Here is a 12,056-nt window from a genome sequence, read left to right as displayed (position 1 = left end):
TGACCAAGGTCGGCCGGGAGGGCGTTTCAGGCCGGGTCTAGGGGCCGATGGGGGCTGGCTTGGGTTTGATGGACTTGCTGACTTGGGAAGACGGAATGTGGCAAGCCCGCTATCGCGGCCGAGAAGAGGTTCGAGGTGGGCAGATGGGCTTGGATTACAGGATGGCTGGATGGGTGGGCGACCCGGCCGAGGGCTGCGCGTGGGCGGACGGCAAGTTCCAGGCCTGCAGGCTCGCCGAGTCTCGACTCAGGACGGTGACTCAGGACGGTCTTGCTGGTCTGTCTGCATGTCACCAACGTGGTCTGAGACCAAGCAGCCAAGCTGGCATCGACTGCAGCAGACTACCTGCCTAAGTACTCCGTACCCAGGCAGAGACAGGTAGGTGGGTACTTGGTATTCAGTACTGACCTAAGTAGGTAGTAGTGCCGGTGTCTTGTCGAAAAGAAGGGCACGAATTTCGAAATGAGCGAGCGAGACCCGGCAGACCCGGTGAGCAACGCCACTGGATGCCAGTCAAGCTTTCAGTCCCTTCGTACTCTACAAGTAGGTACCATCGTGCCCATCGCTCATCTCAAATCTCACCTGCGCAGGGTCAAATTTGTGACTGCCGGGAGCAACCAGGGAAGACGGGCTGTGCCTCCTGTGAGATGCACAGTAATGGTTTATTATTGTCGACGGCGTCATCATGGTCGAACCTTGGGGCGCCGTAGCTCCCGATGGCACACGGATGCCCTTGAACTTTATATACAGGTAGGTACTACATAGTACTATGTAGTATGTAAATAGGTGCCTAGGTTGGGGGGGGGTCGTTCAGCCCCAACTCGATCTGGCAGAGCAAGCAATCAGGCGTGCATGGGCACATCGCAATCAGCAGTAAAAACTTGTAGATTGCCAGAGCGGGCGCCAAGGCGTGGCTCTGGTGCGGCCCTGGCGGATTTAGAAGATACCCCCATGCCTGTCCTTCTAAATAAACTTGTCGAATCGTTGACTCGTTCCTGGGGCTAGCGCACAGGCGCAACTGTCCCGAAGCGGGAGGTGGCGTCCCCGTTAGCTTCCCAGCTAGCAGGAAGGGATCGCTGCAGCTGCACGAGAGAGACAAGAAGGTGCCCCTGAAATCCACCAGTGCTGGGCCGAGATTGGCCTGCGATCGGATTAGACTCTGTTTGATGTTTGTGACCGGGGCCCTCCCAATACACCATACACAACCTGACAAGCTCATCGGCGCATCAACGCATCAACGCATGCATGCAGTCGACATACTATGTAGTACTCTGGCCGCTGTCGCGGCTGTCCAAGATGTATTGTGTTAGCCGTAGATGATCTGTCGTCTCTCTCTCTCTCCTCTCTCTCTCTCTCTCTCTTGCTTTTCCCCTCCAACTCTCTCCTGCCTCTGCTGCTTCCCAACTGCCTCTCCCGTCTGTTTGCCTCTTCCAACTACCGCCCCTTACCGATACCCTGGGCTGCACATGCCCAGTTTGGCCGCCACCTCCTCTCCGCCGCCCGCACCGCCTTGTCCAGTTCTGCCCGTCCGCTCATCAAACAGACTCAGTCAAGATCGCCCTCTTACCGATTCATTGATTCCAAGCTTTTCCCACTGCTCGAAAACTCCACAGCCGGTTTTTGTGGACTTGTTTCGCGTCAATCTCTCCCTCTGCAGCACCGGGGCCTCCCCTGCCAACACCTGACGTCTCGCGGCAGCCGTCATAACTGTCTTTGTTGTCCCCTTTTGTGCCATCTGTCTTGTCTTGCCTTGGTCTCCTGTCCAACCTCGCACACACACAAGATCAAACCCATGATCACAGCGCCTGGTCGACACCACCGCTGAAGCCTGCCTGCGCCCCAAGCACACGACGCTCATTCTTGTTATACCACTCCAGTTCAACCCGCTCCCCCCCAGCACTTCGCTGGGCTGCCCTTTGTCCCCACCACCGCCTACTTTTCGCCGGTACTGTGTGGGCCCGCATCAAGAGCCCCAACGGCCAGATTACGACAGCCCTTCCACACTCCACCCTACTACTACTACCAACTATTTCCAGCGTCACTGAGCGCTCCAGCCCTCGCGCTCTGCCCTCGCAAAAGCAAGGCATGCTCCATGAGCGTTGCCCCCGCTGAATCACGACCGGAGAGTCGGCAGCCCAGTTTCAGACGACCATGCTCGACGAGAAGAAACCTGCCATCCAGTTCGACCCCCCTGACGCAAAAGCACGACTACGCGCCAGCTCCGTCACCATGCTGAGGCAGTCGCGTCGCCTCCTCTGGAGGTCCAGAGGCCTGGTATACACGGCACTCGCCAGTATCTTCGTGTGCTCGCTACTGCTCAGTGCTACCGGCCGGGGCTATGGCGTAGTACCGTGGACAGTTGACATGAGTGGCACGGCCATGGGTTACGGAAGTGGGCGTAAATCCTCAAAGGGGAAGCCAACCTCGGAGGACTACGACGACAAGGCTAATCAATGGCTGTTCTCCAAGGAATACAACGAGACTGGGTCGTATGTCTCAAACCTTTCCGCACCACGTTCACGTCCGGCATTCCAAAGTGCACATTCCAGACACTAACATGTTCGCACAGACTTCCCGACGCTGGCGTGATCTACGGGAATACCCTGACCACACTTGTCGACAAGGACAGAGTCCGGCCCGAGACGGAGGCCAACCTGACCTTAGCCGATGTCTCGACGGCCTTCACCGAAGAATCCCCCTACTACTTCAACCCGTACCCGAAATACGACAGCGACGAGTGGAGGCAGGAGCACCGGGGCGATTTTGTGCCTTGCGATGGGCCCCTCGGCGAGATCAGGGACATACAGGTGTTCAAGGGACACCCCGAGAAATGGCCCGCCCCAAGCTTCGGAAGCTTCGACCTGTTCGATATCGACCCCAACCTGTGCTACGAAAGAGACACGAGGATGGGCCAGTATGGGATGCAGTTGCAATTCGACAGGCCAGCGCACATCCTGGACTGGACAAAGGTGCAGTGGGGCAAGCTGCAGCAGGAGTGCGCAGACAAGAACAAGCCGCGGTTTGACCGCTCGGATCTCTCAGAAGAGTCTGTCACGACAGGCGGTGCGCAATCCAACAAAGGAAGCCCGGCCATAGGCGAGACATCTGAAGAACTCAAGAAGCAGAGGCAGGCGCAGCGCCTCAAGCGGCGAGGAGCCACCCAAACATCGGAAACAGCCACCCAGGCCAACTCCACGTCGGCCGTCGTCCGACCGGAGATCCCTCCCGAGTCCAGGACGGCCGTTTTGTTACGTTCCTACACGGGCAAACGCTATACTGACAACGAGAAGCACATGATGCGGTCACTAATTAGTGAGTTGTCACTGCGAACCGGCGGGGAGTATCAGGTCTATCTCCTGGTACAGGTCAAGGACTCACTCGAGGATCTTGCGCTGTGGGACAAGGAGACGTACAAGTACGTTATGCAAACACAGGTCCCCAAGGAGTTCCACGACATCGCCATACTGTGGGGCAGCTACGAAGTACAGGAGATGTACCCCTTACTCGACCCTCTCGACGCGGCGACAGTCCACAATGCACAGTGGTTGTCAGTGCAGAAGTTTACCAAGGAGCACCCAGAATTCGACTTCGTTTGGAACTGGGAGATGGACTCCCGGCTGATCGGCCATCATTACGACGTGCTCACCAAAATAACCCAATTCGCCAAGAAGCAGCCAAGAAAGGGGCTCTGGGAGCGAAATGAGCGCTTCTACGTTCCTGCTTACCATGGCGATTACGACACCAAGTATCGCAAGTTTGTCGAGAAGGCGTCCGGGAAGGACACTGTCTGGGGCGCGCCTGAATTGCCCTTTATCAAACCTATCGGACCCAAACCGCCTGTAGAGTCGCCAGCGCAAGACAGATATGAGTGGGGAGTCGGAGAGGACGCCGATCTCATAACCCTTTCGCCAATGTTCAATGTCGATGAGAGCAACTGGATCCTCAGGAACCAAGTCTGGCAGTACAATGACACCACGCACAACTCTACCGAGCTGCCCCGTCGGGCTACTATTGTGACACAGTCAAGGCTCTCGAAGCGCCTCATCGAGGCGATGTCGGCCGAGAACCTCAAAGGAAACCACGTCGGCTCCGAGATGGCGGCCGACACGGTGGCTCTCCTTCACGGCCTGAAGGCCGTTTACGCCCCCATGCCCGTGTTCATGGACCGGCCGTGGAGCACCGAGCAGCTGCAGAAGTGGTTCAACCCAGGACCAGGAGGCACCAGTGGCGGTCCGGGAAGCGCAATGGGCTGGGGCCGCGAGCACCGCTTCCAGGGCACCACATGGTACTACCGAGCACAGCCGCCGCAGCGGCTGTACAACAACTGGATGGGATATGAGGACACAGGAATCGGTGGTAGGGCATGGGAGAATCACAACGGCCGCCCATGTCTACCAGCCATGTTCCTGCATCCTATCAAGGATGTAATGCCAACGTGGTCTGGTTACGCCAGCCAGTCAGAGTTGCCCTACAACTGGTGGGAGGTTTTCAAGGACAAGGAAGAGAAAGATGGCAAGAATTGAGTTGCCACGCACAGGAAGGAGTAACTCGGGCCACAGGCCACGACTGACTCACCGGCACCACCGCCGAAAAGGTGGCACAACGAGGGAGACCGCCTCCGCGAGGTTGGGCTTTTTATATACCCGGCACAAGATTGCCAAGCAATATACATCTGGGCATGGGCATACAGCATGCATATGATGGAGATCATTGGACCTTGGCGGTGTGGGCATTTGCTTTGGACCTTTTGCTATGTGTATCATACACGTCATAGTATTTTCTTGGTGGGGAGAACTCGAAAAGCTTGTTCGGTTCCCTTTTTAGCGAGGCGTTTGGTAGGGGAATTTAGAAGACATTTTGATCATTTCGTCCCGTTCCCTGGTTGACAACTGTGACTCTGTTCTGTATGTAGTGGCCCTGAGACTCCATGATGTTGTTCGGGAACAAGTGTCTACTTACTGCCACTGGTCAGCAATGTCCACGCACTTGTCCACACCACATCACCACGTCCTTTGGGTCACTCAAAAACGGATATCGGGCAGCCTTTGTGACTCGAATACCTCCAACTCGGTTCCCTTACATGTCATCTCATACTGTATATAGTTTTCTATCTTAGCACAAGGAGTTCCTCAACCTGCGGGTGAATAGACCACCCGTTAATAATCTTTACATATACTATATTAAGGGGGGTTGTAATAGGGTACCCCTTAGAAGTTTTAAAGTAGAATTCTAAGGATATTTTAAAACTTAAACTAATAAGTTAAGTTAGAATTAAACTCCTATTTCTACTAGAAGGTTACCTATTTATTGTAAGTGTGTGTGTGTGGGTGCCTAGGGGCCCCAACTGGCTTCCTGCTTAGTCATCCAGTGGTGGCCTTCCTCTCGAAGCCCTTTTAAACCTTCCCCCTTACATAGAAGGTAGCGCCAACTTAACTGCAATTGATATATTAAGGATAGTTACCTTATCTCTATTTCCCCTCTCATAACATTTATAGTATAAAGGAAAAATATAGTATAGTTAAAGCTAGTTATATATTATAAAGGAATAATATAATATAGTTAAAGCTTTATTAATATATAGACTAGAGAGTAGTGGGTGTTAACTGATGATTGGAGCAGGCTCTGATCTACCTAGGTAGGTAGTTAGAGCTATAGTGTATGGGTGCACCCTCCGTTTCTTTGGGTGTGAATCCTCGGTCTCTTTGTTTCTGCTGAGGACGTGGAAAACACGGGGCAATTGTGCTGTAGCAGGGGGGGAGAGCAGCTTACACGGCAAAAGTCAGCTTCATTCAAGCTGTACGACAGACCATCTCAAATTTTTGAAACATGCCTGATTTGCCAGATTCTCTCGGGCAGTACTGTCACATTGTGAATTTTATTTACTCAGCACCCACTGTGCATCCATATTATCTATGTTTTGGACTGCCTGGGTGGTGGTCACCGTTTGATATCCTTTAGGATTAGTTCACCGTAGAATAGTTAGCCATTTCTGGGCTTATGCGGAGCAAAGTAAAGTCTTGTGGGCGAGTTGCTTTGCGACTTCAGGGGATGATGCTTTGTATCGGAACTTGGTTAATTTAAGAAACGCAGTAGAGCCCTACGATGACATCTCCGTACATTGGCACTACAACAGCGCATTAGATTGTTGCCTAGATCCGTCTGAGAAGGAGAGAAAGTATTCAGAATCGTTTCCACTTTCAAAAAGAACATAGACGAGCTACAGGCCTAGCAAGAGGGCCATTATGAATAAGAGAGAACGCCCTGATCCAGGAGCACAAGACCGCCCTTTGTGACCTCGTCAATGTCTTCGTCCGGCAACCCAAGCGCCTCGTTTGCAAGACCAAGACGGGTGTGGTCCCCTTCACCCGTGGGGAAGAAGATCCTCGAATACATTTGCCTCACGAAACCCCCCCGGTCACCCTTCTGCATCGCCTCCTGGCCCTCCCTAAATCTCTGCTCGGAGGGGATATGCCCAATCTTCCAGTCCTCATCCGTCGTCCCGGTCGCCCTCTTGACACTCTCAAACATATCCTTCTGGCTCACCCTGAAGCTAGAGATATACAGTGCCTTGTTTGCCCAATTTTCAACCGCCGGCGTCTTATCGTCCTCGTTCTCCGGGAAGATCTTGAGACTCAGCAACGCCGCGAGGGCCCGTCCACATTGTCCCCACGAGGAGGTCGTGATCTTCTCCTCGCCGTCGTCAAAGAAGGTCATTTCGCGCTTTTTGACGTCGCATCCATAGCAGTCCGCGCTGCCGAAGATCGACCACTCATACCAGAACCCGCACCCAAACGCGATCCACTTGCTCACTCCGAGCTGCTCGATCTCGCGCCTGGTGTTCTGGAAGGGGAGGCCGACCACGATCTCTGTCATCATCTTGTCGTTGACCGGGTCCGGCCCATAGGCATTGGGCATCACGTAGGGGACACCCGCCTTTGCAGCGGCCCGGATGAGCCTTGATCCCGTGCCCTCGGGGACGGTGACGGCCAGGGTGATTATGAGGATTTGCTGACCCTTGAGGGCGTCAACAATTGTGGACTCCTCGTCGTAGTTGATGGCTACTGGTTGGACGCCCTCCGGGAGCTTGTTCGCGCTGCCCTGCCGAGTGAGGGCTGTGACTATGTGCTTGCCAGTCTTGAGAAGCTCTTGGGTGAAAAATCGGCCTATACGACCAGAAGCCTGGATAATATTTTAATTGACAGGCGGACTTGGTTATAGGGCTTGTCTTACTCACGCCGACGATCGCAACTTTCTCGATGTGGTTGACAAAACCGGCGGGCTGGTCTTTGGCATATTCGGGAGACATGTTGAACCAGTGGTCTTTTATCAAGGTTTAAAGATGTTTGTGACTTCTTCGACTGTGGGTTTTATTTGAAAAGGTCTGCAGGCAGGACTGAATGAGGAGGGTTGATGGCTGGCCGCTCACGATTTGTTCACGGAGGTGATGATCAGGCCGACTTTATATCTTCGGCCTCATACTGAGCATGGCCCTTGGGCCGTTTCATTGGAAACATGTCAGCGTCATCAGATCAACGAGCTTGATCCAAGTCGGCTCAAAGTCAAGGCCGACTAAGAACGTGTGAATGCGTCCCCGGGCGCCGCATATCCCGTCATATCCACATTGGATCCGTGGTGAAGAAGGCTTATCGGCGTTAAGACCTTCCTTGCTAGGCCTTGCACGGTTCTATCACAATTAGGACCTAGCAGCGTCTTGCGACCGCCGGTGTGAACTGTATCGAAATCTATCTCCGGCGTCCGGAGAAGACGGAGGACAAACCTGCCTAATACGGCTCTACTACCTCCGCCATGGAAGGTGATCGGCAATAAGGCGGGCGGCCAAGCCGAGTGCTCAGGGAACGTCAGCTCGGACAAGGTGTATCTGTCAGTCCCATCGATGGTGCGATTTTTCAGCATCCGATGGCCGAGGCCCGCGAGCTTGAGTTCATGTCAGCTCGGTATCACTTTGGGCCGACGGCGCTTGTAGACTGTTGCAATGTTAATTTCCGCAGTAATGTGAGTGGAAAGAGGCGGTAAGGGATCGCATCGCTGACGGGTGGTCAATCAATATCCTCGTGAGTTGCGATGTCTAGCCCACAGGGGATGGACGGAATCGAAGCGGTATCTGCTTCTGCTGCGGCGTAGTAGATGTCGTACAAGTGCTTCTTTTCTGTACTATCGAACGGATTCTTTAGCCGAATGCCACGGGCACTTGCAGCAAGGCGGCGTAGACTATTGCCTTGTCAAAGCCATCCCGGTGTACCATTGGGGCAGTGACCCGCTCACTGGCAGTCCTTGTTGTCCTGTGTACTCACTGGTCGGCCAGTGATGCCATCAACGTAGACGTGCCATGACGGGCATCCATGGATGCTGCTTCCTACTGGTCTACCTCGCACCTGAAACATTGTTCGGAAGTAAGCTCCAGCTGACAGGTCTTGCACGGGAGGCGAGCCGGAAGAACTGGCATGTTGCAAGTGGTATATCCGGGAGGGTGGTAATCGACCCACGTTTGTTCTAAGCCTCATTTTCTGCCTGGGATTAGGTGCTGACGGTTGGTCGTCCATCTGACTACCCAGGTACCTGATCAGGTAGCCAACGGCACCCGGGAAGCCGCATTCGTCCCAAGGGTCAAGCTCCCTCGCGGGTGTAATCAATTCGCGCGCGGAGGACCGTGGTTACTACTCGTAACGTCACACGATCTCCCACCGCAGCACACCTGAGGTAAGGACTTAGACGAGACGTGCTAGCATATCCTTTTCTCTCCTTAGCTTCGGGCTGGGCGGCAACAGCAGCTTATTATCTGTGCCAGGTGTCCGTCGCGGATTTGATGCTCGCTTAGGAGGAAGAAAGACAGGCTTGATGGCTGTCGTGGGACCTACTTTTTCTCCGATCGATGCAACACATATGTATTAATCGATACTTGGATTGGAGAGAAAAAAGATAGATCTAATCTGAGTACACGGAGGTGTTCCTGACATCTCTCCATTTCACGACAGGTGAGCTGAAGGGGGGTCGCTAGATACTCGCCCGCATCCATCGGTTGCCTCGGATCACTTGCCGCGGGTGGTGCAAATTCACATAGTGACCAGGGATCTATCTGTGTGTTTGCTGCTGCGGATTGTGCCCATTCGCACAAAAGCAGACGGCCCCAAGAGGCCACGCCGGTTGGGCCTCTGTTTCTGGCTGGGCAAAGCTCCTCATTCTTCAGTCAGTCAGTCAGTCAGTCAGTCTGTTGGTGCTGTGCCTCGGCAGTGTCCCAATCTAGAAGTGATCTCGTCAACCTCGGGCCCGCAGCCCAGAGCTGCGGGGTGCGGGTACTTAAGTATCCCTGCTTGACGCGGGGAAACCATGACGGGATGCTGGGGAAGAGGGCCCCGTTCGGCAGCAACCTTGCTATCCGCGACGCCGAGGGTGGTCTGGCTCTCTGGCTCCCTGGCTGTCTGGTTGAGAAGGGGAGCCTCATCCGATTGCGGCTGCCGGTGCGCACACGATGGCTGTCATGGCCCCAGCGAGGCGTTTCGTCACCCCGCCCACAATTATCCAAGGGTCAGGCTGCATCTCCTGCTACTAGGATGCAGCACCAGGGCAGCAGGGCTGCCAGGCCGGGATCCAGAAGGATGCCTTCCCCGTCCCAGTAGGCTAATGGACAGATGCCTCGGGACATCTTGATTGACCGTCACATCCCGTACCCAGGCAACAGGTCGTTGTCCCCCTCCCCCTCCTCCGCCGCGAGAAGGCTACTAATCCCATGCCTAGCAAGCCCAGGTACCTGGGACGTCACTACTTCTAAAGTTACTGCCCTGACACCCTTATCCTCGCACATTTATTGTACGGCTCCTCCCCGCTGCTTCCAGTCCCTCCCTTCACTTCTACCTGGTCTGTGAACCCGATATTTTGGCAAAATGGTCATCAAATCCCGCTGGAACATCCCCATCGACGATGGTTCTTTGCAAAAATGGATCTTCGGCTCGTCCAAGGGCCCCCTCCCGGACCGGAAGACCTTCCTCGATGCCGAACGCCCAGACACCCATTTCCTGACCTTCGCAGAGTATCGACTCCTGGCCAAGCGTGTCGGCCTGGGCCTGCAACAGGCCGGCTTGGAGCCGGGCGACAGGGTGCTCGTCTTCTCCGGAAACAATCTGTACTTCCCTTCCGTGTTCCTGGGCGTGCTCATGGCCGGTGGCGTGTTCACGGGTGCCAACCCGACTTTTGTCGCGCGCGAGGTTGCGTATCAGCTGCGTGACAGCGGCGCCACCTTCATGTTTGCTGCGAGCGCCAGTCTGGATATCGCATTGCAAGCTGCAGAGGAAGCGGGCCTGGCCAAGGACCGTGTGCTTGTCTTCGATGCGGAAAGCGACGCCCGGGCCGAGAAACCCACACCCGGGACCAACGGCCGACGACAGGGAGCGAGGCATTGGACCGAGCTGCTACACGCAGGCCGGGCGCAGGCCGAGAGCTGGGACTGGGTCGAGCCCTCTGACGCGGCCAATACGACCTGCTGTCTGAACTACAGCAGCGGGACGACTGGCGTGCCCAAGGGGGTTGAGATCTCGCACCGCTCGTACGTTGCCAACTGCACCCAGGTCTTGTTCGTGGCGGAGCTGGACCCGGAGCACGACGTCAAGAGGGACAGGTCGCGGGCTCTCGCCTTCCTCCCCATGTACCATGCGTACGGCCAGACCTATTTCGTCGCCAACTACGCCCGGCAAGGCACACCCGTCTATGTGATGCCTCATTTCGACTTCATGAAGATGCTGCAATACGTACAGAAATACCGCATAACTACCCTGGCCTGCGTGCCGCCGGTCATTGTGGCCCTCGCGAAGCACCCTGCCAGCCGCCAATTCGACCTGAGCAGCGTCGAGTCTATCGGGTCTGGTGCAGCGCCCCTGAGCCACGAGACCCTGCTGGAATGCCAATCGTTGTTTACGAAGAACGAGGTCCTCATTAGCCAAGGCTGGGGCATGACAGAGACGACTTGCACGACCCTCGCCTGGGACAGTCGAGTAAAAGCCGGCCCTGGTGTGGGAGAGCTATACCCAAACATGTCCGCCAAGATCATGGAGATGGATGGGAAGACGGAGATACTGGAGGCCAACAAGCCGGGCGAGCTCTGGGTGAGCGGGCCGAATCTGCTCAAGGGTTACTGGCGCAAGCCCGAAGCCACCCGCGACACGGTCATGACCGATCCTGATGGCACGCGGTGGCTGCGGACTGGCGACGTTGCGCACTGTGAGGAGTATCGCACGGGCACAATATGGCATATCGTGGACCGGATCAAGGAGCTCATCAAGGTGAAAGGGAACCAGGTGGCTCCGGCCGAGCTCGAAGGACTGCTGCTCGAGCACCCAGCCGTGGCAGATGTTGGGGTTATCGGCGTGACCATCGACGGCGAGGAGGTACCACGGGCTTACATCCAGAAGAGCGCGGGGGCAACGGCGACGGGCAAAGAGATCGCGGAGTGGATGGCAGGAAAGGTGACCAGGTACAAGCGCCTCAAAGGTGGAGTGGTGTTTGTGGACGCAATTCCGAAAAACCCTGTGAGTTGAACATACAGACCCCCGTCTTGGTCGAATGATTCTGACCAAGCATTACCACAGTCGGGCAAGATCCTACGAAAGATACTCCGAGAGAAGGCCAAAGAAGAAGTTGGGGATCGGAAGCCTTTTGGCTCGAAGATCTAGAACAGGAGTTATGGCACGGATCCATCAAGCGTCGGCCACTGGCAGCGAGACATGGTTGATCAAGAAGGAGACGAGGGCGCTGGTATATAGGAAGAATTAACATAGAATATAGTACAAGCATATGCGGTGTTTTAACGGGCTATTTGCACATTACGATACCGGTCTTCATCAACTACCGCCGACCAAGAAGAGCATGAGGGCCGTGGCTCGGGGGTTCGTGCTGTTACTTACTTAAGTACCTAGGTAATAGCATGCAGCCGGTAGTTGGTAGGCGGAGAGCAGGAAACAGTTGCGGGTCATGGCTTGGAAAAGACACAGCTTATCCTAGGAGCTCCGAGACACTATGATCCGGGGTCGATCGACGTAGGCGTCCTG

At 55.2% G+C, this 12,056-nt stretch overlaps 3 protein-coding genes across 3 annotated transcripts; 2 read left to right on the top strand and 1 right to left on the bottom strand.

Annotated features, from left to right (window-relative positions):
- The first annotated feature begins 1,233 nt into the window (after positions 1-1,233).
- Positions 1,234-4,864, top strand: KVR01_001391 (uncharacterized protein). Its single transcript, XM_044786530.1, has 2 exons — positions 1,234-2,489; positions 2,570-4,864. Exons 1-2 carry the CDS (start codon positions 2,152-2,154, stop codon positions 4,521-4,523), a joined length of 2,292 nt encoding a protein of 763 aa, XP_044649346.1. The 5' UTR covers positions 1,234-2,151; the 3' UTR covers positions 4,524-4,864.
- Positions 4,865-6,172: 1,308 nt separating this feature from the next.
- Positions 6,173-8,371, bottom strand: KVR01_001481 (uncharacterized protein). Its single transcript, XM_044785729.1, has 3 exons — positions 8,284-8,371; positions 7,235-8,229; positions 6,173-7,179 (listed from the first exon to the last, which is right to left on the bottom strand). The coding sequence occupies exons 2-3, from the start codon at positions 7,304-7,306 to the stop codon at positions 6,241-6,243; spliced, it is 1,011 nt and encodes a 336-aa protein (XP_044649436.1). The 5' UTR covers positions 7,307-8,229; positions 8,284-8,371; the 3' UTR covers positions 6,173-6,240.
- A 748-nt stretch (positions 8,372-9,119) lies between these two features.
- Positions 9,120-11,951, top strand: KVR01_001815 (uncharacterized protein). The gene is made up of 3 exons (XM_044792567.1): positions 9,120-9,697; positions 9,754-11,537; positions 11,598-11,951. The coding sequence occupies exons 2-3, from the start codon at positions 9,900-9,902 to the stop codon at positions 11,679-11,681; spliced, it is 1,722 nt and encodes a 573-aa protein (XP_044649770.1). The 5' UTR covers positions 9,120-9,697; positions 9,754-9,899; the 3' UTR covers positions 11,682-11,951.
- The last annotated feature ends 105 nt before the right edge of the window (positions 11,952-12,056 follow it).

Source organism: Diaporthe batatas, assembly GCF_019321695.1.
Source record: "Diaporthe batatas strain CRI 302-4 chromosome Unknown Contig00002, whole genome shotgun sequence".
NCBI classification, from domain to species: Eukaryota; Fungi; Ascomycota; class Sordariomycetes; order Diaporthales; family Diaporthaceae; genus Diaporthe; species Diaporthe batatas.
Note: the sequence above shows the minus strand (reverse complement) of the source record. Positions and strands in the feature narration are given on the sequence as shown.